Here is a 21688-nt window from a genome sequence, read left to right on the forward strand (position 1 = left end):
CTAATCTCTCCGTCCATGTCTGCTTCTGTTGTTTGGGTTTCGGGTACATGGGAGCCTTTATGGAAATGTGCAAGAAGTGCTTTGTGAGTTAGGGGCTATAATTAAATGTAACCGTGAGACGTGAGCGTAGCACGACCACTGGGGAAAGGGACCTTTGGTTTTTACCTGAATATTCTGTTCAGGGAGATTAGACGTGAAATGAAGCCGACCGTCGGCCGCGCCAGTCTCTGTTCCTCTTCTGTGACATTTCCCTTTTCCATGGTGTGTGTATATGTGTTTGTGTGTGTGTGTAGAAGAGAGACAGCCAGCATCTGCAAACTGAGCCTATTAATATTCTGCTGCCTGAGCCTGACACTGTGGGTGTAAGTGTTTTTTTGGTAAACATCTAAATAGATCTATTAGCATTTCTGGAGGTGTGTCGCCTGCATCACGGGGTGGTGGGTTCTTACAACAGGGTCACGGTCACACCGACACAATGCATTAGGACCTCAGTGGGTGTGTGTTTCTCTGTGTGTGTGTGTGTGTGTGTGTGTGTGTGTGCGTTCTGCAGGCTTGTCGTCCGCTCACTCTTCAATTTCACCCATTTCTTATCTCTCCCAGTAACACAAGCTGTCCACCATTGTCCGCCAACAAAAAGCAGGGCTATCTCTCCCTCTGCCTCTCATCTCCTGCCCACTCCCTTCTCTCTCTCTCCATTCAAGGCTTTTTCCATTTCTCCTCTGGCAATTCACAATTCTCCATCCTCTCCATCTGTCTCATCTGATAGCGCCTCTGTTTCCCTCCATCCCATCACCCTGCTCCTCCTTCCGCTCCTCTTTCTCTCGAAGCTGCCCCCAAACCCCAAGTTTATCTAATTGGTGTGTTTACTTTTTCAAAATCTGCAGGGTTTTTTTTTTTTTTTTTGGCAGTTTAATCTCCGCCTAGCTCCATCTTTCTCCAAACATAGGATTTGGATTGATTTTGTTTTATTTCCAGTCCAGTCTGCCCTCTATGTGTTCTCTCTCTCTCAATCCACCTTTACTTCATGCCTCCCTGGTCCCTCTGCTCCCAGTCTGTCCGTGACCTTTTTAAACATGAGGCATAAAAGCACATTTAGATCACAAAGTTAAGACAATAACTGACGTCATATATATTATTATATAAATGTCTTTTTTTGTCACACTTGTCTCAACTCATACAGCAATGATTTTCACCTCAATCTGAATAAATGAAAAAGGTTTTGTTTTTACTGCTGTGGGCCTTTATTTCTGAAAAAAAAAAAAAAAGCCGGCAACAACAAGATTAGCTTATTGATTATATATATATATATATATATATATATATATATATATATATATATATATGGATATTATGTATATGTCGGCCAATAAGTTCTTGTAGTACAGACATTCTCTACTAGGCTTGGCTACTAACATCCACAATAATACCAGCCTCAAAAATCTTGTATAAGCTGGGCTGTAATTTTTTAAGAGATAGATAAAAAATTAAAAAATGAATAAATCATGTTGCAATTATTTTTGCAGAGACTGTGATTGCACTGTGAGTCATAATTTCAGTTGGAGTGGTCAATTTACATTTAATTTTCACTGAAAAAAAAAAACAATGATGGTGATGTATTTGTTCTTGGGTGTTGTACCAAAAAAGCATGTTCCTTTACATGTGCAGATGTGATTTATAGGCCGAGGCATCACCACAACGCTTCATTTATGCCCTTGCTTCATTTATGGTCTTGCTTCATTCAGGCATGAGTCAACTGTTAGTCCATTATTTAGTGACTAAATTGATCATGTGACAAGATGTGTCAAGATCGATCTGATTCAACTCAGGAGATGACACCAATTGAGAGGGTGCCACCCAATTTCAGTAACCAACTTCCTAGGGAATTCCCCCCCCCGCAAGTGAAAAACTTAATGTACAAGATCCAAAAACGAGAGACGGCGGTTTATGATGTTCAAACCTGTAAAAGAATCTTTGAAAGCTCCGCAATTTTTATTTTGAAAGATACAGCTGTTTGTAAAGCATCTTACGCCAGATGTGTGAAGATGCCAACCAAGACTTTTAACCTTTGTGCAGCCAAGCATGCTTTTGTATGGCAATTACACACACACACACACACACACACACACACACAAGCATCAATATGCCAGCACATATGTGTGTGTGTGTGTGTGTGTGTGTGTGTGTTAAGGGACAAAGAGTGTGTAAATGTATGTGTCAGTCTGAGTGTGTGGGAGAAACAGTCATAGAAACAGAGTGGGTGAGTGTACACTGGCATAAGTAGGTTACAGGTAACACATAATTGTTGTGTGTGTGTGTGTGTGTGTGTGTGTGTGTGAGTGTGTGTGTGTACCGTATGTACTATATGCACCACTGAGCGTGCAGTATGTGGTTTTCCCGTACAGCTATAAGGCAGTTGTGCGTTTTCCTGCCCTGTGACTCATATTTAATCTGAAGGCAGAGCAGAAGTGATTCCTCCAATAACAGCAGAAATGCACGCGCCTGTGTGTGTGTGTGTGTGTGTGTGTGTGTGTGTGTGTGTGTGTGTGTGTGCAGACCTATTGCTCACCACAGTGCTCATCAAGACCAAATCCTGGCATGGCTCTTTGCTGTGTGCTTTTGCCCACTGCAGGGGAGCTATTTGAGCGTGTGACTGCGTGTAGGTGGGTGGGCACTTCATTTTTTTGATGTTGTTATACTGAGCTATCTGCTGTGCGTATCGGTACGTGGGTGGCTGCTGCCTCGTTTTGGAAGGCATGAGAGTTGAACTGTGCGGTGTGTGTGTGTGTGTGTGTGAGCGAGTTCTGATGTTAGCCATGAATCTGATCCCTGGAGAAATTCAGAAATTGAGAAATATGTGGCGGCGGGGAGTAAACAATGGTGACCAAAAGTGTTTTGGACAGGCCAGTGGTTCAATATTTCTGTGCTTTAACTTGACGTGACAGAGAGACACAGCGAGAGAGAGAGAGAGAGAGCTGGCAAGAAAGTGAAAGCTCAAACCGCAGGAACTGGACGAGATGAAATGAAAGAGAAAGATGGAAAAGAAATAAAACAGGTCGAGCATGTGAGAGAAACTGGAGGTGAGCGTGTTGAGCCACGGTGCACGGGCACAACGGCTTTGTGTTGGCGAAGAGGTAAGAAAAAGAGCAAGTCGCTCATGTAGCTGAATAAATATATGCATGTGTGTGTGAGTGTGACACCCCCCCCCCCCGAGCTAGCATCGCCATCTGCACACCAACGTGTAGCTCTGCTCTACGTCTGGACTGGGGGAAAAAAAAAAAAAACGTTAATTTAAAAACAAGGCTCGCTGATCACATCCAATCTCCTCTACAAACACAACTGCACAGTAATACGCTTATCAGTCTGTTATGCAACCCTTTGAACAAATGGCTTGCAGAAATACATGAGCAGAAAGTGTTTTTTTTTTTTTTCTCAGCAGCAGTGACAAATCGCAGCCTATGGCCTGAATTCAATCTGTGAAACAGGCAGAGCGTTTTTAAACCGGGAAGACACCGACCTTACGGGGCCTTCCAGAGGTGCTGTGTTGTTTGTGTTCATGACAAAAGCGAATGCAAACAAGTTTCACTTCAGCGTCACGACTGACACAAAACTGTGTCTTTGTCCTCTTCGCTTGGCACGACGGAGACAAAGCAAGAGAGAAAGTGAAAGTGGAAATTGGATGAGATGAAAAGGAAAGACGGAGGTATTTAAAAAAAAAAAGAAAAAAAAAGCAACAATTGGCAAGTCAGGGAAAGTGAAAGTGAACGTGTTGAGTCACGGTGTGTGAATGCAGCAGTGTTGTGTTGGTGATGAAGAGAAAGATCAGGAACTTCCAGACAGCATCTGTCGTTGCCGTATTTACAGCCAAAAGCACCTGAAAACTCAAGCACTTTCAAGGACATTCAGGGACTTTCAGGGGCTTATTGGGACTGAAACTACCATCATACATTTCATTGGTTCCATGTATTTCATGATTTACAATTTAAAGTTCATAGATTAATAGACTAGAACTGTAGGACTGGCAATACTGTTAAACACTCAAATCTTTCATTTCATAACATTTCAAGCCGTCGCTACAAAATCTAAAAGCAAAATAATACATTATAAAATATCCTGGAAATGTTTGGAGCAATGTTAATTAACATATATCCTCTCGATATATTCAATAGTTTGATGATGATCATGAAAGGTGCAACAACGCTATAGATCTGATAGTTAATGGCAGAACAACAGTATCATTATAGAGTTATTTATAATGATGCCATTAACTATCAGATCTATGGTGTTGTTGCACCTTTCATGGTCATCACCAAACTATCAGCAGCAGCATGTGACGAACGTAACTGTCACACAGGAAGAGACGAAAGTGTTGTAATAAAGTGAAACATTGCAGCGTTTGAAAACCATCTTTTTTTTTTCTTTTTTTTTTTTTTGCCGTTTCAGATTTTTTTGTGGTAGTTTTGTAATTGTAATCGCTGTTACCAATCTGTGGTTGTTTTGTTTCTATTTGTGGTCATTCCTCTGCCTCTCTGTGGGTGTTTTGCATCTCTTTGTTGTACGGCTGCTGTATTTAATATAAGCAATATATTTCACTGATCAAATCGCACCAGAGACACTAGAGAGTAACTTATCCTGCTTTACTTTGCATTACATCTGTATTCATATCTTGACACGGCAAAGGACGCGGATCAACCACTGTGCTTAAAGTTAGCAGACATGCGTGGCTTTTGCATTTCCATTTGCATTCAGTAAATTTGCATCTACTGAAAGCTGTAAACAGTCAGATCTACGGCAGCAGGTGAATCCGTAGCCGTGACCGCTCCGGGAACAAAGGTGAACCTGCGCCCGGTGGCAGATCCATCACAGCTGTTGGGGAAGGGGAAGGAATGACCGAGGGGCAGAGCTGTAATGGTGACACTGGGAAGAAGGGGGCCAGCAGGGGACGGTATATCAGACGCACATGACTGGAGACAAAGGAGCTTGGATGTAGCTGCACACTGGTGCAACGGCGAGGCATGACTCTGTGGGGAGAGGGGGATAAAGGAGAGACAGACGGAGAGGTGGAAACACAAGAAAACGGAAAGGTGAGGAGGAGGAAACGAGAGGGGGAAACGAAGTGAAGGTGGGGAGGGAGAGGGAAGCATGTGGCGGAGCTAATTCCTCCATCAGCTCACGTCTCTCTGCCGCATCCCCTCCTCCTGCCCCAGCTGCTCCCTTCCCTTTCACCAACTCACCCTGGCTTTGATGTCGTCCCTTTCTGATAAAGCCTCCCCTTTTTTTTTCTCTCCCATCATCCTCGCCTGCCCCTCTTCTTGTCACCTTCATCCACTCGAGCCCATTTTCTACCTACCATAAGATAAACCCCCCCCCCCAGCCTCTCGCTCCCTCCCCCTTGACTTCTCACAACAGGCCCTCCTCTCCTCGCACTCGCCGACCTCTTCCCATCACCCTCCGTCTGCATTATTCCACGATTCACTGGTGACAGACACAGGTTTTCTCAGCTGAACCCAAGCCTGCCATTCACACTCGGTATACTATATATATATACTATACATAACACTGACTTTTATTATGTCCTCAACAGTCATTATTAACTTGTGAATTCAGATGCTTTTACGCTGTTTTCGGCTCATTAGCTAGTGCACAGACCGGCAGTAAATGTTTGCTGGATAAATAATCAATAATGAATGATCCAAATGCCAAATTAAAAGTCTTGCAGTGTCACTAATGAAGGAAACAAAAAGGCGGTTTCATTATAATGTGTTTTCCTTAATAGGCAACAGGCTAGTCGGCCGAAGTTTGCAAGCTAGCTGGAGCTAAGTTGTATATAGAGCTGAGCAATCAATCGAAATATTACCAAAAGTGCAATATCCAGATCACAGGAGCTGCATTTACCATTACCATCAATTACCAGCACAGTGGTGCTGTAGAGGTGCCCCGGCCGACAAATCAAATTCTCCAGATGTAAGGGAACATGTTTTTTTTTTTTTCCCTGGTACATGACCCAACATTTATATTTTCACAGGGAAAATGAAATGCAGAAATTACTAGAAGTGTTATGTCCCGAAATATGACCACAATATGATTTTTTTTTTTTTTTTTTTTTGCATCGTTCAGCCCTAGTTGTAGAACTTGTTAACGCCGAGCGTTTGACCTTTTCCCACCCTGAGTTGCAAATTTCCTCCTGTTTATATTTTCGTACAAGAAAGAGGTGCTTCACCAAAGAGGTGTTGATAATAACAAGGAGAAACAGATGCAGGATTTTAGCTGCATCTAATGTATCAAGACGTCGTCAATAGTCTGTGTCAGTTTATATAATAAAGCTAATTAGATTAGAGATCATTAACATGTTTATTTTGCATTTAGTTTATATGAAGCTCAATATATCATGAGCTACAACTAAACTGAAGCTGAAACCATGAAAATCAATGGATTGCCTTTTTTTAAAGATTATATTTCATATAATTCTTTGGAGAGTCAACAAGCATTTTGAAAACATCAGATTATGATGAATTTAATTGGACTAACTGATTAAAACAAAACAAAACAAAACAAAAACGACAATGCAAAAGCTCATTAGCTGCAGCCCCATATTAAGCTGCTGATCATAACTTAGTTTTGCAGCGACCTTATCTGTCAGACTGGCAAAAATCAGACAAACCAGTCCGGCAAAGTCCCAAAGCTTCTCATTAGCTCAGTCGTTTCTCGGGCCAAGTAAACCAGACATTTACAAGAGCAGCACCGGACCTTTTCGCAGACACGGACAAAATTAGAGATGAGAGCAACAGTCCAGGGGTCGGGAACAAGGCTAACTTCACCCTTCACTTCATCAGTCCCTCCACCGCGGCGCCCCGAAGACGCCTCGTCACCCCCCCCCCCTTTCTCGTTTCTTTCTTTGCTGTGCCTGTAAAGATGAACAGTCACCCTGCTGACATGAGCTGACACTTAGCCTGAAGCAAGTACACCCTGCCAGGACACACACACACACACACACACACACACACACACACACACACACGTAGCTACTGTAAAGTGTTTGATGCAAGCTGCTAGGTGCACTATGTGATGCATACAGTGATATTACAAGGCAAAAAAATAATGATACAGGAGGAGCACACTGAAACACACACACACACTAACACACACAAGATACACACAAGCACCATTTAAGTGCAAGGTCAGCCGGGACACTGATTCAAGAGCAGCCGAACATAATGAAAATGACACTGCTAAAGGCGGCAATCAGCGTGAAAACACAGCTGGAACCAACAACAGCGCGCGCACAAATCAACACACCTACTCAACCGCCATCCGACGTAATGTGCAGGTGAGACGGGCCACATTTAAGTGCAGCAGAGAATGCAGTGAAGATGATACTTAAAAGCTACAGTAACACACACATACACACACACCATTTACTGCGGAGGCAAGGTGAAGGCAAGAGGCAGCAGCAGCAATGAAAACACAATACACACGTATGGACACACACGGAGGATCTGGCGCTGAGGCCGGATGAGGGTTCAAGCACTTGCTGTGAATTCGGTGTAACGCCGTGAGAGAAGGCTCTTAATGTGACAACAGCGTGAGCACACAACGACGCAGCGCCTTAAATGAAAATTTCAAGGTGAGACGAAAAGCAGATTCAAGAGCAGCGGGAGGTTGATGAAAATGGCTCTCACCACCATCTTGCCGCACGAGCTCTATGTACGAGCTCTTTCTTTTGACAGCGGCTGGCTCAATGTACGGTCCAGGACATGAAGGATCTAAGTAAATGGAAGCTGTGTCAATAGGCAGAGTCTCACGTGTGACTGCTGGGTGGACTGACAGCACCTGCTCAGAGTGTTTTTCCATTTTCTGCCTCGGCTACCAACCTTGAGGAAATGTGAACACGCAGGCAGAGAAAGGGGAAGTTTTATGCGGTAGTGCGAACACACACTGAGAGAAACTTCTGTCTTCGCCAGTCGGATGTTGGTGGGGATGCGTTCGGGCACAGTCAGATGACGAAATACAATTCAGGAAGGCCATTCTGATCAGATCAGTGTCGGTGAGGTAGAAATAAGTGAGGGAAGAGGGAGAGAAGAGGGAAAGAAAGAGAGAAGGACGTTCAAAGCTGTTCGACTGTTGAGATGTGTGGGAGTTAACCACCAAGAAGAAAAATGGAAAGTTAAGCTTCATTTTATATATTTCAGTTTGTAAAATTAATCACTTTATTATAATGTTATGTAGATATTAGTTGTTACAGCTATTACTGTCCTTGAAATGCTAAAAGATATTGATTATTATATTATTATATAGAGAATGCATATCATTATTTCATAATAATCATTATGATATGTGTGTGTGTGTATGTGTGTGTGAGTATATATAGATAGATAGATAAAGGAAGTCTAGTTAAAGTTACAGATTAATACAAGGCTTGTCAGACATCAGAACAGCGCACAACAGTTTGTAATGCTCAGAGGTGTTTGAAGTGTTTTACAGCTCAGGAAAGTCGTCACAGTGGTAATTATTTTATCTTTCATCATGACGATCACGAGGTAAACACCAGAAGTACGTTCACGCTGCAGAATAATCTGCCAGGAAAGTAGGCTTGCATGTGTGTGACGCAGCGTTTTGCTGGATGATCTGTGTTACATTGCTGCAAAGGTGGAACTAAGTTCAGCTCCGATGACCCTGCATTATTTTGCCGGACACACAAACATAAACCAGGAACCACTGCTACACCCTGGGCTGCAGAGACAGGTACAGGGACCACACGTGGATCTAGGCTAGCCCCGACACTCCCCCTGACCCACATCATTATCCAAGCCTTAAATTTAGTTTACCTTGTGGGGACCAGCTTTTTGTCCCCAACTGGGACGCGAGCCCCCGCTTTGTGACTGTGTGAACTCATTTCAGCCCACACGACACACTCATGCACGCACACATGCAGGCTGAAGTGTCTGTGGGTGTTAAAAAAAAAAATGACCTCTTGATCTTTCGCTCACTTTTTTCCTGCAAGCTTTCCCACATCTGTTTCTCTGTCTCTTGTCTTCGTTCATTTACAACCTCTCTCTATCTCTCTCTCTCTCTCTCCATCCCTTTCTGTCTTGCTCTACTTCCCACAGCCACAGGCAAGGAGACAAAGAGGCCTGTTACTTCCTAAGGAGGGCAGAATCAACCCTTACACACACACACACACACACACACACACACACACACACACAATCAAACAAAAAAAAAGTATGTAAGTGACAAACTGAGCTTATTACATGTTGCAATGTTTGGCAACTGCAGCATAAAAAAAAAGAAAGAAAACCACTGAGTACAAGTTGTTGTTGGCAGGTTTGCTAATCATGTTTTTGCTAGTTTGCACTTTGTTATCCAGAGCACAGCGCTGTGGTCTGGTTTGAGAGACTCAACATGTGACCTGCAGAATGTGTGTGTGTGTGTGTCAGACAAGATAAGCCTGTGCTTGTGTTGGAAATAAAGTGGAAAACATCTCTTGCTGTTGCCTGTATCTGCGGTTCATTAACTTAAGTGCGAGTTTACCGTGAAAATAGAAAAGGTCCCCTCAGTTAAATCCTCCCACGGGGGCATACCTCTTTTTGTTGTTGTCACACACACAACACGAGCGCACACCCACAATACAACTGACCCTTCGTTAAAGCGATTACAGATTAATGAGCAGAGCGCCCGCTTAATCCAGTTTAGCTCGAGATGGGGAGACGATGCCATCGGAGCTCACTGTCCGCCGCCGTGCACTACCGCACGCCGCTGGATTGGTTACCGTTGGAAGAGAAAACCTCCATTTGAGTGGCTACTCATATTAGCTTCCTGGTTATCAGCCAATCAGAGGCCAATACAGCCATCATGATGGGCTGAGAGCATCTGAGTGACAGTGCGAGTTGAGTACTGGGGATATGTTTGTTTTCCCATCCTGCAGTGCCTCTGTGTCTGAACTGTTTGAACCTGAACTCCTTCCACAAAACATTAAATTCTAGAAAATTGTGGGAAATATGCTTATTCACTTTCTTTTTTATTTTCTACTTTTTTAACTGTGGATTGTCGATTATAAAAAAAAGCCATAATCTGCTTTTTTTTTAATGTCATTTTTAATGTATTATTTTGGACCTGGTCTCTAAAGGTTTTTCTATGTTATTGAGGTAATACATTAGTTTTACATAATGAATGACCTCTTATATAACACAACTAAAAATATTATCATTTATTGAGAGGAAGGTTTCTGCTACTGTCAGTCTCTCTCAAGTCAACCGGTGAATGAAAACACAAACTGCTAAATAAATAATTAAGTATAGAAGGTTTTTACTCCTGAAAAAAAAACCTATGAAGCATCACAAGAAAAATAACTCGTCTCTATCAGAGACAGAGCACAACAACAAAAAACTCAAACTATCTAAACAAGGCAGAAAAAAGACACACAATTAGATGAAATCTACAAACACATCTCAAACTAATGCAGAAGTAAAGAAATATCAATAAATTTTGGTGAGTAATCCTTAAACACAGGTGCCATGTCAAGGTCAATCTGTGTTAAGTGCATTACAAGCTTGTGTTATCACCCGGGGGGAAACAGTGTGTAACCTGAGCTGCAGAGGATTACAGTTGCGTGCTCGCGTTATTTGCATGGACCTGTGGATGTACGGCCGCAGCACAGCAGCAGGCGGCGTTGACTTGTGTCAGACCAAGGTGAACTTTGTGTGTTTATTAACAGTCCACGCTGTTAGCGCGAGAAGCGTTCCCGACAGCCTCCTCCCAGGGATGCTTCAGGTGTCCGTCCGATGAAAAGCCCCATCCTGACCACTGGGCTTTTCATTTTCCGTTTCTCCATCTCAGCAAATCGTGTTTCAACAGGCTGAAAAAAGGGATTATGCCGAAAAGAGAGTGTGAATGTGTGTGTGTCAGCGTGATTTGTGTTTCCCACACAGCATGTCTGTTTATGTAACTGGATGCTGCTGTATCCTTGTTTATAACACGTTAGATGAAGGCGAAGCATATGTCGGTGACACTGTCCGGGAATAGGTGTCACTACACCTTAGAAACGGAGATCTGTGTGTGTGTGTGTGTGTGTGTGTGTGTGTGTGTGTGTGTGTGTGTGTGTGTGTGTGTGTGTGTGTGTGCGCTAGATGCCAGATGGGAGGCTATGATTCCACAGCAGGGGGATCACTGCCAGGAGACAAAGGCAGTGGAGCTCTGAAACACATGTAAATATTACAACACTGTAACACAGGCCTTCTCAGACCAGGGCAGCACTGCAGCAGCAGCAGGAGGAGGAGAGAGACCCACCGGGAGACTCCTCCCTCTTCCAAAATCCACATCAGACCTAAGATTTCTATTGGAAATTACATTTGAAAAAGTGGTGGTCATATAACATCACCAAGGAACAGAAAATTGTGTAATTAGCTAGCAACTGCCTTCAAGTCTGTTGGTAATGTCTCGGCCCTGTTAGCTGACTTAACATACGGGAGTTTCTGCCGGCTCCTGTAACGTCTTTTGCTGCCCTTGAAGAAGTAAATTCCTGTCAGCAGAAACGCACCAGGCTCCAAATCGTCTGTCAGGCTACCAATAATTACAGTATTAACTGAACGTCACGACAGAGCTAACATGCTAACAGCCAGAGAAAACACATTCAGACCACATGACGGAGAGAGTCAAAGTCCGAGGTTTTCACAAGCTGTGCAAATGTGGGACTGACATTGATGGAAGTATTTCATGTTTCAGGAAAGTTATTTCAGGGAAACTTTCTCCAATGTCTTCTTTAGGAAATCAAAAGTTGAAAAAAGTGGGCGTCTTCTTGAAAAGCAGGGTCATTCAATATGGACGCTGTTTGAGCAGCACCCAAAGGTACCAGATCGGGTGAAATTCAACCATTATGGATTTTAAGGACTAATACCACCACAGATATTTTCCTTCTAAATCGCTGTCAATCCTCCAGACTGAAGCTGTTCCCCTCTGAACAGTCTCAGGGAAGTGTGCAAAAGACCATTTATGCCACTGTTGTCATTACAGCACTGAAAGGCCAGTGTAATATACCAGTGGGATTCTTCTGAGTGGGATAACAGCTTTTTCAAGCTGGGTGAGAGGTTTCACTGCAGGTTTTTAAACCCTGCCAGCCTTCAAGCTTCCAGCAATTATCACTATATTAACACTAGAAAAAAAAAAAAAAAAAATCACATTCCCGAGTCTTTGCATAGCCACTGGATAAACAGATCATTAAAGTCAATAAAGACCACGCGGGTCATCATCTCTCATCTCTCCCTGGGGCTTGAGGTTGGAAGGCTACCATCAGAAATTGGAAATAATCATGGAAAGTCAGGGTGAGGAGGAGGGGCTTCGCGCTTGATCTCCCTTCATCTCCAAAAAGGCGAAGCGAGCCGCGAGGGAAACTTCAGACCTCTCGGCCACTCAGCTGTGCGGAAGAACGAGCAAGCGCCAGAGCAAGTGGCAAAGCCAAAGCATCTTAATGAACACCACTGCCCCGCCTGCGTGCGTGTGTGTGTGTGTGTGTATGTATGCGATGGCCTTCTGGCGCTCGCTTCATTTTTTTCCGGTTAGTGTGTGTTCAGCAGCCGGGGGATTTAGGGGGGGCAGGGAGGATAATGTGACGCTGACACTCGAGGAACGACGAGTGTCGTCCCTCTATTGTCGTGCGGGGCAATTATAGCAAACGAGTCTAACAAATGCACAATGTATAATTCAGAACATCCTGCATTTCTGCGCCGCGCTTTTTCATGCCAACAGTATTCGTTACCAGCCCAGCAGATAAGCATCCATTTTTAATGCAGTGACCCTGCTGTTTTCACTCATTTATATGTTTATTACAGCTCTGAATGTTAAGGCTTTCAGCTGATGCTCGAGAGGAGGATTACAAACATCTTCTTACAAGTAAAGGTGAACATTTTAAAAAGGTTCCCAGCAATATATTCTGCACTTTTTTTTGCATCCTCTAAAAGAGAGACGGGCCTGACTGGTGTTTATATTAAAGGGTCCTGTCCTCACCGGCCCAGGGGATAAAACATATTCCAGAGGTGAAATCTCAGTGAGCTGCCCTGAGTAGGAGCATAAATCTAAATGCAATCTAAACTCTGAAATGAATGGTTCACAATATCAAGGCGGGGAGCATTTAGCTTAGCATAAAGAGTGCAATCAGCTAGCCTGCCCCTGTCAAAGTCAGCCTCTGAGGCTCAGTAATCATCAGGTTGTACTTTGTTTGCGTAATGCATACACACACTTAAAGGTAAACATGACACTTTGTGGTTTTAGACAGTTAAAGAGGCAGAGACGCAGAGAGCCAAGCTAGCTGTTTCCCCTAGCATTTAGTTGCTAAAGCTAAACTAATCACCCCCTGGCTCTAGCTGCAAACATGTTAATTTTCTCATCTCCCTCTCTGCAAGAAGCAAAAAAGAGGATTTCCCCAACTGTCAAATTATTCATTGAAGTAGCCTAAATGTTAAACATACGCTTCTTTTAAAGTAATCTGCAACTGCTCAGTAATTCTGAGTGGTTGCAAGATAATTCAGCAGAATAGGAAGACGGAAAAAACACATTTCTGCTTTTTTATTATTATCTTGACTTTCTGCTTGTAAATTACTGCAATTTCACATCTCCGGGCTCCTAAATAGTACACTAACAGAGCAATCTGCATTATTGGTTGAACTGCGTCAATGTGCAGCTTGTGACATGAACACAGAAGCCCCTCTCCTTTGCTACGCTCCAAGCCAGTCTCCACTCTCCTTCCTCTAGATCTGATCTCTGGGAAAGAGATTCCTCTGCTCACTCAAGGCTTGGAAGCCGCGGTGAAGCGCTGAGCAGAGACCTAGCATCCATCTATGGCATGGGACATTCCCCACCTCGGCTCCGCAAGAATCCTTCTTTAATAATGCAAGGCAAAGGATCTCTGCGTCAGGGCCCATTCCTGGAATATCTGGCAGGGTGGCTGCACGAGGAGGCCTTAACTAAACTCTGCTGGATGCTGGAATCCGAACCATTTGTGGTGCGAACCTTTGGCAGACGCTGTCGACATTCCACCTGGCATTAACGCTAAATACACCTGAGAGCTGCTGATCTTTATTCACTACAGCCTCTAAATATGTATGAGGCGAGGCTTGGAGGCTACCGTACTCATCAGTGGGATTATTTGGCCGCAGAAAATTAGCGTTTCATGCCCCGTGGTGAGGGAGATGAACCAATGAACCGTGCACAGGGCGGATAGCGGCAAGCACCTGCTTATATCGTGCGTGTGTGTACTGATGACACTGCAGAGCCTAGAAGAGACTGAGAAGAGAGGAATGAGAGGAATCACCCTCTGCACCGCACTGACAAAGCTGGTCTAGAGCCAGTGAAATGATTTATCCCTCTCTAATAAAGAATAGAATAGAAGGTCAGGAGGGCCGAGCACAGAAGTGACCTCAGAGGCGCTCACACTGTGTCGACGGATACGAGGAAGGGTGGAGCTGATTTTCAGAGGAGCCCCGTGCCCTTCAAAACAAATATTCGGGGTATCCTGGTTGCTCAGGAAGACAGATAGAGCCCGCTCGCAAGATCTGCCTCCGCTCAGACGGGTGAGATCATCTCTCATGCTTGAATATTTCCTGTCACTTCCCACTGAATGTGACCGAAAAAGCCACAAAACAAACAAAGCGGTTGGTTAAGGTGTTTGAAATCTTGCCAGATTCTCTACCAAAATCGGGAACTGGAGCAAGCAACGGAGCGCATGTGTACGACTGCCAGGGAAAACTCAAGCCACAGCGCTGCACAAACAACATACCGAGTGGTAATGTTGGTAGACAGGAAGAGGTTACAGCGAAAACACCTCAGCTAGAGGGTGGCGGTGGTGGGGAGCTCTCAGTCCTCGTTGCAGGAACAAAGATTAAGCTACAAGAAAGCAGACGAGAAGCAAATAGGCCAAGCTGGGTTGACAGCAAAACATCGACAGGACTGAGTCTGAGCCTATAGGGGACGCAGGTTCTCCTGGCTGTGCCGCAGATTAGTTATCGGCCCCATTTCTGAAGACTTTCCTGCTGCCTGTGTCTGTGTGAAATCCTATTTAAATGGAGATGACAGAGCCACCGCTCCTACTTCCCTCTTCCAGTCTCATCCTCTGTCTCTTTCCACCCCCCACCCCCCACCCCCCACCCCCCCAACCTCCCCCCTCACATTTCTTTCTGGCTCTCTGAGTCTCTGTTGCAGCAACTGCAGTGAAATCGAAGAAACTTGACGGACCGTGACGCCTGCAGAAAAAAAGCTCCCAAAAAAAATAAATAAAAACCCGTCCATGGTCACATTTTTGAAGCACGATGCCAAGGTATGCAAAATCAGCTGTGGCTACATGGAGCACAAACACGAAAAAGGTAATAATTCATATCTTAAAAGAAAGGTCAGGAGGAAAGATATTCAAAATGTGGGCTAACAGTGGATGTTTTATTCATGCACACAGTTCAAAAATATAGATCCAAGACTGTATCATTTATTCACAAGCGCATGGTGCACGCGCACACATTGCCAAAACACTAAGAAGCAAAATACACCCTCGGGGCTTTGCCTCGAACCCAGCAAAGCCCCAAAGCATTTTAGAAAAGCTGCATTAAGATGTCAGCATGTGAGCTTTGTGCGGTGCTTTCACCAGCATGCTTTATTCCCGCTAATTGCTTTCAGTAACCTAAACATCTGGGCTCGGCTCAGAGGACGCACTTCAGTTTGCTGACCAGAAAATGAAACACAGCCGAGAGGCAAACATTACATTTCATGTTTGCAGACAAATTCTGATTTACAAGTTTAAGAGGTGACAACTGCAATAAAATGTGTGATTGTTTTTGTCGTCATAGAAGATAAAAAAAATAAATCAGTTCTACAAAGAAAAAAATCTCATGACTTTCTTTCACAACACTCCCCTTTGGAGTTTGATTTGTTGTAAAAATCCATCATAACCTCTCCAACTGTATGTTCAGCCGGGCTTGTGAATCACATGAGGGGCCCTTCAGTCACCACGGTTAACCTTTGACCTTGGATCCAACTCATGACCACAGTCATTATGACAGCATCATAAATACGGGAGGACAGGCCTCGGCTGGAGCACATACATGTATGAACATCTTATCTGATATGTCTCTTTCCATGCAGATAAAACTATCACAGGTCGCACGCGCAAGTGCATCTGCTCCTGCCAGCGGTGTGACAAGCACGCCAGCCAGCCGGATCCCTCCACAGAGCCTTTCAGTCACACAAAGAAGCCCACTTGAATGCCTTTGTTTGGGGCTGAGCTTATGATGATAAGGTGTCTCGCCTGCTATGACCTTGCTGCACTGCCCACATGAACGCACACAACAACAGGTTTCACTGCATCACAGCCAGCAGTGAACCAACATGTCAAGGCAACGGGCTAAAAAAATGTGATCAAAAATGACTCATTCCTGCCCCACTACCTTCCTGTTCTTCTACTAACCGGTAAGTCACAGCACCTGACGTTAGAGCCAGATCATATAAGGATAGAAAATCCCTTTGTGTAGTTGCAGTGACAGTCTGCAACCCAATGTCCCATCAGGCTTTGTGTCTGCATTGATCAGGTGGGCAACAACTGGGGCTATCTACTGGGGAAAGGCTGCAGCTGCCCCAACACAAACAGTCTTATTAGCATTAAAGATAACCAGGGGACACGTCTGCTTGGGTTACCTATAACATCAAGGCTGGAAAAGCTCATGGGTGATGAATCGGTGGCCAAACTGGGGTCTGAGGACCTGTGGGGGTCGTGGGGGGGCGCCAAAAAGGGTCCAGAACAAGTAAATATCCCAGTAAGATAAAAGAAAATAGTAATTATTAATTTCAGTTTGATTCTGATATATCAATACTATATTAAAAGCTGTGATTATAACATGAGGTGATATATTTACCTCACCCATGGGTGTTTTGCCTATGTCAAACCCTCCAGTGTAAACAAACAGACCGGGTCATTTCCCCTTCACAACCAGCCCGAAAACATGACATTTCCCCCGCGGCCCCTGTCACATACCTCGGCACACAGCTAGGCGAGGAGCGGTCCACCTCCCAGGTAGCGTACAGGTTCATGTGGACCGGCCGGTTGGAGGTGATGCTGACCGGCTTGGAGGGCTGCATGTGCGGCGAAGGGACGCCCCCAGTCCGCTGGAGCCCCCCGCGCTCCGACATCCTGGAGGCTGACAGCGGGCGTTCAGACGGAGCTAATCGGAGGAACACCCGTAGTAGCCCGGCTCCTCCGCGGATGTGTGAGTGAGGGAGCTGTCCTTGTTTTTTTTTTTTTTTTTTTTTTTTTGGTGCTGCCTTCCTTAGCCTTGTTTTTCCAGGCTCCTGGTGGTGCAAATGCGTGAAACGCTCCCGGTAGCGTCAGTCAGTGCAAACGGAAAGTTGCTAATCGGGAAAACATCGCGGTCCGTCGCGGGGTTTTGTACCCGAAGGCAGGCGGCGAATCCCCGCGTCCGTCTCCGTGTGTGTCCGCTCCCTCCCTCTCTCTCCCTGTCTCTGCTCCTGCGCCTCGACTTGGTGCGAGCTGCTGGTTTGTGGTGTTTATCGGTGCAGGAAGCGGAAATTTTCTCTCGCAGAAGTCGCACAATGAGCAGAAAGCAGCGAGCGACGCCTCCTCAGTCAGCGGACGTAGAGTGACTCCTGAGCGGGGTGGAGGAGGAGGGAGGAGGGGGGGGTGGCCAATAGTAAGCTGTAGCCATGCTACTGTCATTTTTTAAATCATGGGTTCAATTTCATTATTATATAGCTTTATTTAAATTATATCATACATATTTACTTCATATGTACTACTACGTGTAGTATATTGTACTATGTGGTTCTATTGTCTATGGTTTTTAAAGGGTGTATTACATCATGTGGGCTAAAACCACTGATCTAAACTGAGAGAGGGAGATTTGTTTGGAATTAGTTAATTAGTTTTTGTTATTATTATTTTTATTTAATTTTTTATGTTCTATTCTATTCTATTCTACTAGTCTATTGTTTTCTTTACACTTTCATTAGTGTACTCATTTTGGCATATGAGGTTGTACCAATACTACATGTAGGCTGGAATGTGGATGCCATACCCCCCCAACCATGTCACCATGTGGGATATATTGAATATATGCTGAAATGTATTTCAGCACATACAAAACTGAAGAATAGTTATCTTCTTGTATAATCTGCCATGAACATTTCTACAATTGTATCTAATACAGTATATAGTCAGAAGTAGAGTATTTTATAAGTCGTAAATTATACCTGTAGATACTACAGCTGCTTTAAAGACATGGTCAGTGAGAAACTTCCATAAAGTCTGGAAGCCAAACATAAAATACTGCATGTTGTATTAATTTCAATTTGACAATAATTTCATGTAGCATATCTGAAGTAAAACGGTTGCAATTCATCATGGACAGGCCTGTTAGACTGAATCAGACAAACGATCCAGATAGATGATTAACACCAATAGCACACAGTGGAACAACACCTTTTCCTCCTTACATTGATTTAAACCATAGATAGACTCTGGAGCCAATATTTACCCTGTCATTCGCTGCTTTTCCCTCACACCACCTGAATATTACACTCTGTATCTTAGGAGAACTCTTTCACCAGTGTATATTATGGTGTTTTACTGAAGATCAGTATATGGGTGACTTTGTGAATCGCTCTTTTAGGCCTTATGGGACAATGACCAGAGTCTCAGGTGTTCCTGAAATTATTCCCATTAGTCATACAGCTTATACACACACCTTCTTTCAGCTGTTATGAGCAGACAAATATACAAAGGTGCAAAACCGGTTACAGTCTGTGAATTCAGACAGAGGCGTGCAGAGGGAAATCCCAGCTTTAAAGGTTAAGGACTTACTTTTCTTCCATTCAGAGGCCCGATAATGAGGTTTTGCACTTGTGTTTACTTTATAATCACCACCTAGAAGCCATACTACACCCTACTCCCCTCTAAAACAGACACCAGGGTGCAGGTCTCCCAGGGTTTGGCTGCCAGACAATGCAGCGTGAAGCAGGTGCATTGTTTGCACCCTCAGGTAACAAAGACAGGGCCGTGATTGCAATCTCTGGATCTGAATATGAATCAGACGGCAACCTAATCACTGCACCAACGTCACCGCACGGCTGGCTGCCATCAGCTTGACGTTTCTCTATGGGCAGTTTTTCACAGCTGCGATGTTCATGGATGGTTTTCATACATGTTTGCTGCTCTAACTGGCTGAGGATACGCTCAGAACTAGAAACGACTTTACCATTCTCATTGAGATTTAGCCAAAGTCTCCCTGGGGATTATTGTGCTACCTTCAGGGGATGTTGGAAATGTCACAATTGAACAAATAAAAACTAAATGACTGGAGGCTGTTGCTTGTTGAGGAGCATGTAAATAACCACTGGTAATAATGCTGTAGCAGAAAGCAAACAGTCGGTGTTTACTGTATGTTAGGGTTGTATGCTTGTACATTGTGTTCCCGCTGTAACTTTCGTCATGCATGTTTGGTTGTATGGAAACCACTGACACATCAGTTATATGGATTTTTCATGACAGCACAATGCTGTTTAATTTTTGTTTTGAAAAAATCAGCTATTTCAAAGAAGAATGTTTCTACTAAAGACTTCATAAACAAGTTTAAGTACAACACATGTATGAAAGGCTATAATCATAGGAGAAACTTGAAACTGGTTTGTATACTTCCTCTTACAGCATGCATGCATTTAATCACAGTAGAGCTCAGCCTTTTGGCATTTGCTGTCAGTTCTGTGTCTTTCATGTTGTGCAGCCTGAGTATTAGAGGTGGTAACACTGCTTCATGCCCTGTAGATTCTTAAACTGAAGGTGTGAAGTCAGCTGCTTCACAGATGAGCTAGAATTACAACCGTGCAGACTCTCCTGCTCAGATGCCCCGTCTCTGTTGTCAGTCCTTTGCTCCGGATAATCAGCTGAATGACTTAAATGCAGTGCAAAACCCCTGCTCTTTTTAACACGCTTCTCTCACCACCAGCCCCTGCCATTGATAAAGAGATTAGAATCAAGCAGATTAAAACATGGTCACGGGATAATCCTGGGTTACTTTTAACACAACGCCCCAAATCTGCCAGGTCATCAAGTGACACTGGACGGGCTCCAAATCCATGTCAAAGTCAATTAAGTTTATACCGTCTGTTATGCAACACAGCGATGCTTCCCACATTGTAGATCTATGCTGCATGCACTACACTGTTTTGCCAGTTCCGAAGTTATAGTGATGTGCAGAGGATTTCTACTCATCTCTGTTTGCAAATAATATAATATAATATGATATAATATAATATAATATATAATATCATCAATGTAAAATTGTAGTTGCAGTCATTTAGGAGTAAAAGCAGGGACTCTTTTAAACTCCGACTGCAGATATAAACAATAACAAAATACTGGATGGATGGTCGCCTCTGTGGGCAGATTCATCCCTGTCTGTCGCCCATGTTCAACCAATGAGGGCGCAGGCAAAAAGATTTCAGGCTCACAGGTGAAGACATGACTGCATGCCAGGAGATGATGTCATTAGGGGCAAGTGTCCCACTCACAAGCACGTGACTGTGAAACTGGACATTTGTCGTCATATATATAAGACGATACAAATACCCAGAGCAATCATAGGTACTAGTGGTGTTGTGATTTAAAGGCCTTTTGTCTGAGCATGCTGCTCCTCGTGAAAATGGACATGTGTGCACTAGTGACCGAGTCAACATGGGGCCGCTGCAGCTATTTAGGTCACTGGGCTTCCCAGATGGTCAGGTGACTGGCATGTGAAGAGTCCTCTACTGCCCTCAAGCTGTGGAAAGTTGGACTGCAGCTTGTTGTGTTGAAAAACAACAGAGATAGGAAGGAGTCTGCATGTTTATGAGAATTAATGAGTCATTTCTTGAAAGTCTGGGACACTGACCCTCAAGTCTCCCATGCATGTGGTGCTCCCCTGTGCACGCTTGGTGACATCAGCGTTACCACAGCAACGGATCTGGTGAGGACCTGAGTCAGATGATCTTTTGTGTGCAACTGTGATGATTTAATAGAAATACAGCTCCCAGCAATGGTCTGATTTGGTGCAAGTCCAAGTTAAAAAATCCTATATGAGCCTTGCCCCTGTGCGTACATTTGACATGGGTGTCCTGTTGCTGCCCTTTTTAACTACCACTAATAGGTTTGTGCTGAGCTGACAGGGCTACCACTGGGGTGACAATCCAAACTATCCATTTATGGGTTTAAAATAACAAATAGCAAATTTTAGCTTTGTGTTGCATATACAGCATGTACAGGAAGACGCCCATATTATCAGAACAATAGTTAACATGACGCACATGCAACTGGTACAACTTTGTAGAGATATTGCAATATTTAAAATAGCTTTAAATATCTAAACTAAACCCTTACATGATTTGATCGTAGAGACATCTATCAACTGTTTTAGTGTTGAGTGTGAAAAGTGTGTCACTATCATTAGCTATAAACAGATCAGCTGAACATCAATTACCCAACTCTAGATACAGAATAACAACCGATGAATGAAAAATGTACAAATGTTGAAGAAAATAATCACTCAGCGTTGCCTACATCCTCAGTACGGCTTACATGTTGATCTGTGCACGAAACCACGAACAAAGTTGGGGTCATCTCAATGTTTAATCTCACTTTTTGCCCAGTTACCACATCCATCGTTTTTAATGT

At 43.9% G+C, this 21688-nt stretch overlaps 1 protein-coding gene across 2 annotated transcripts in view; it reads right to left on the minus strand.

Moving 5' to 3' along the window:
* The window catches only part of LOC139606787 (phosphofurin acidic cluster sorting protein 1), a 61420-nt gene extending 43782 nt beyond the window's left edge, over positions 1 to 17638 (minus strand). For both annotated transcript variants that reach the window (XM_071459137.1, XM_071459136.1), the window contains exon 1: positions 17003 to 17638. In XM_071459137.1, the coding sequence (XP_071315238.1) occupies positions 17003 to 17157 (155 nt within the window). In that variant the 5' untranslated portion in view covers positions 17158 to 17638. The remainder of the gene's footprint in view (positions 1 to 17002) is intronic.
* Between the last annotated feature and the right edge of the window lie 4050 nt (positions 17639 to 21688).

The sequence above is a fragment of the Trachinotus anak genome, unplaced genomic scaffold (assembly GCF_046630095.1).
Source record: "Trachinotus anak isolate AG129_WGS33_773 ecotype Australia unplaced genomic scaffold, CSIRO_AGI_Tana_v1 ptg000023l, whole genome shotgun sequence".
In the NCBI taxonomy this organism is placed as follows: Eukaryota; Metazoa; Chordata; class Actinopteri; order Carangiformes; family Carangidae; genus Trachinotus; species Trachinotus anak.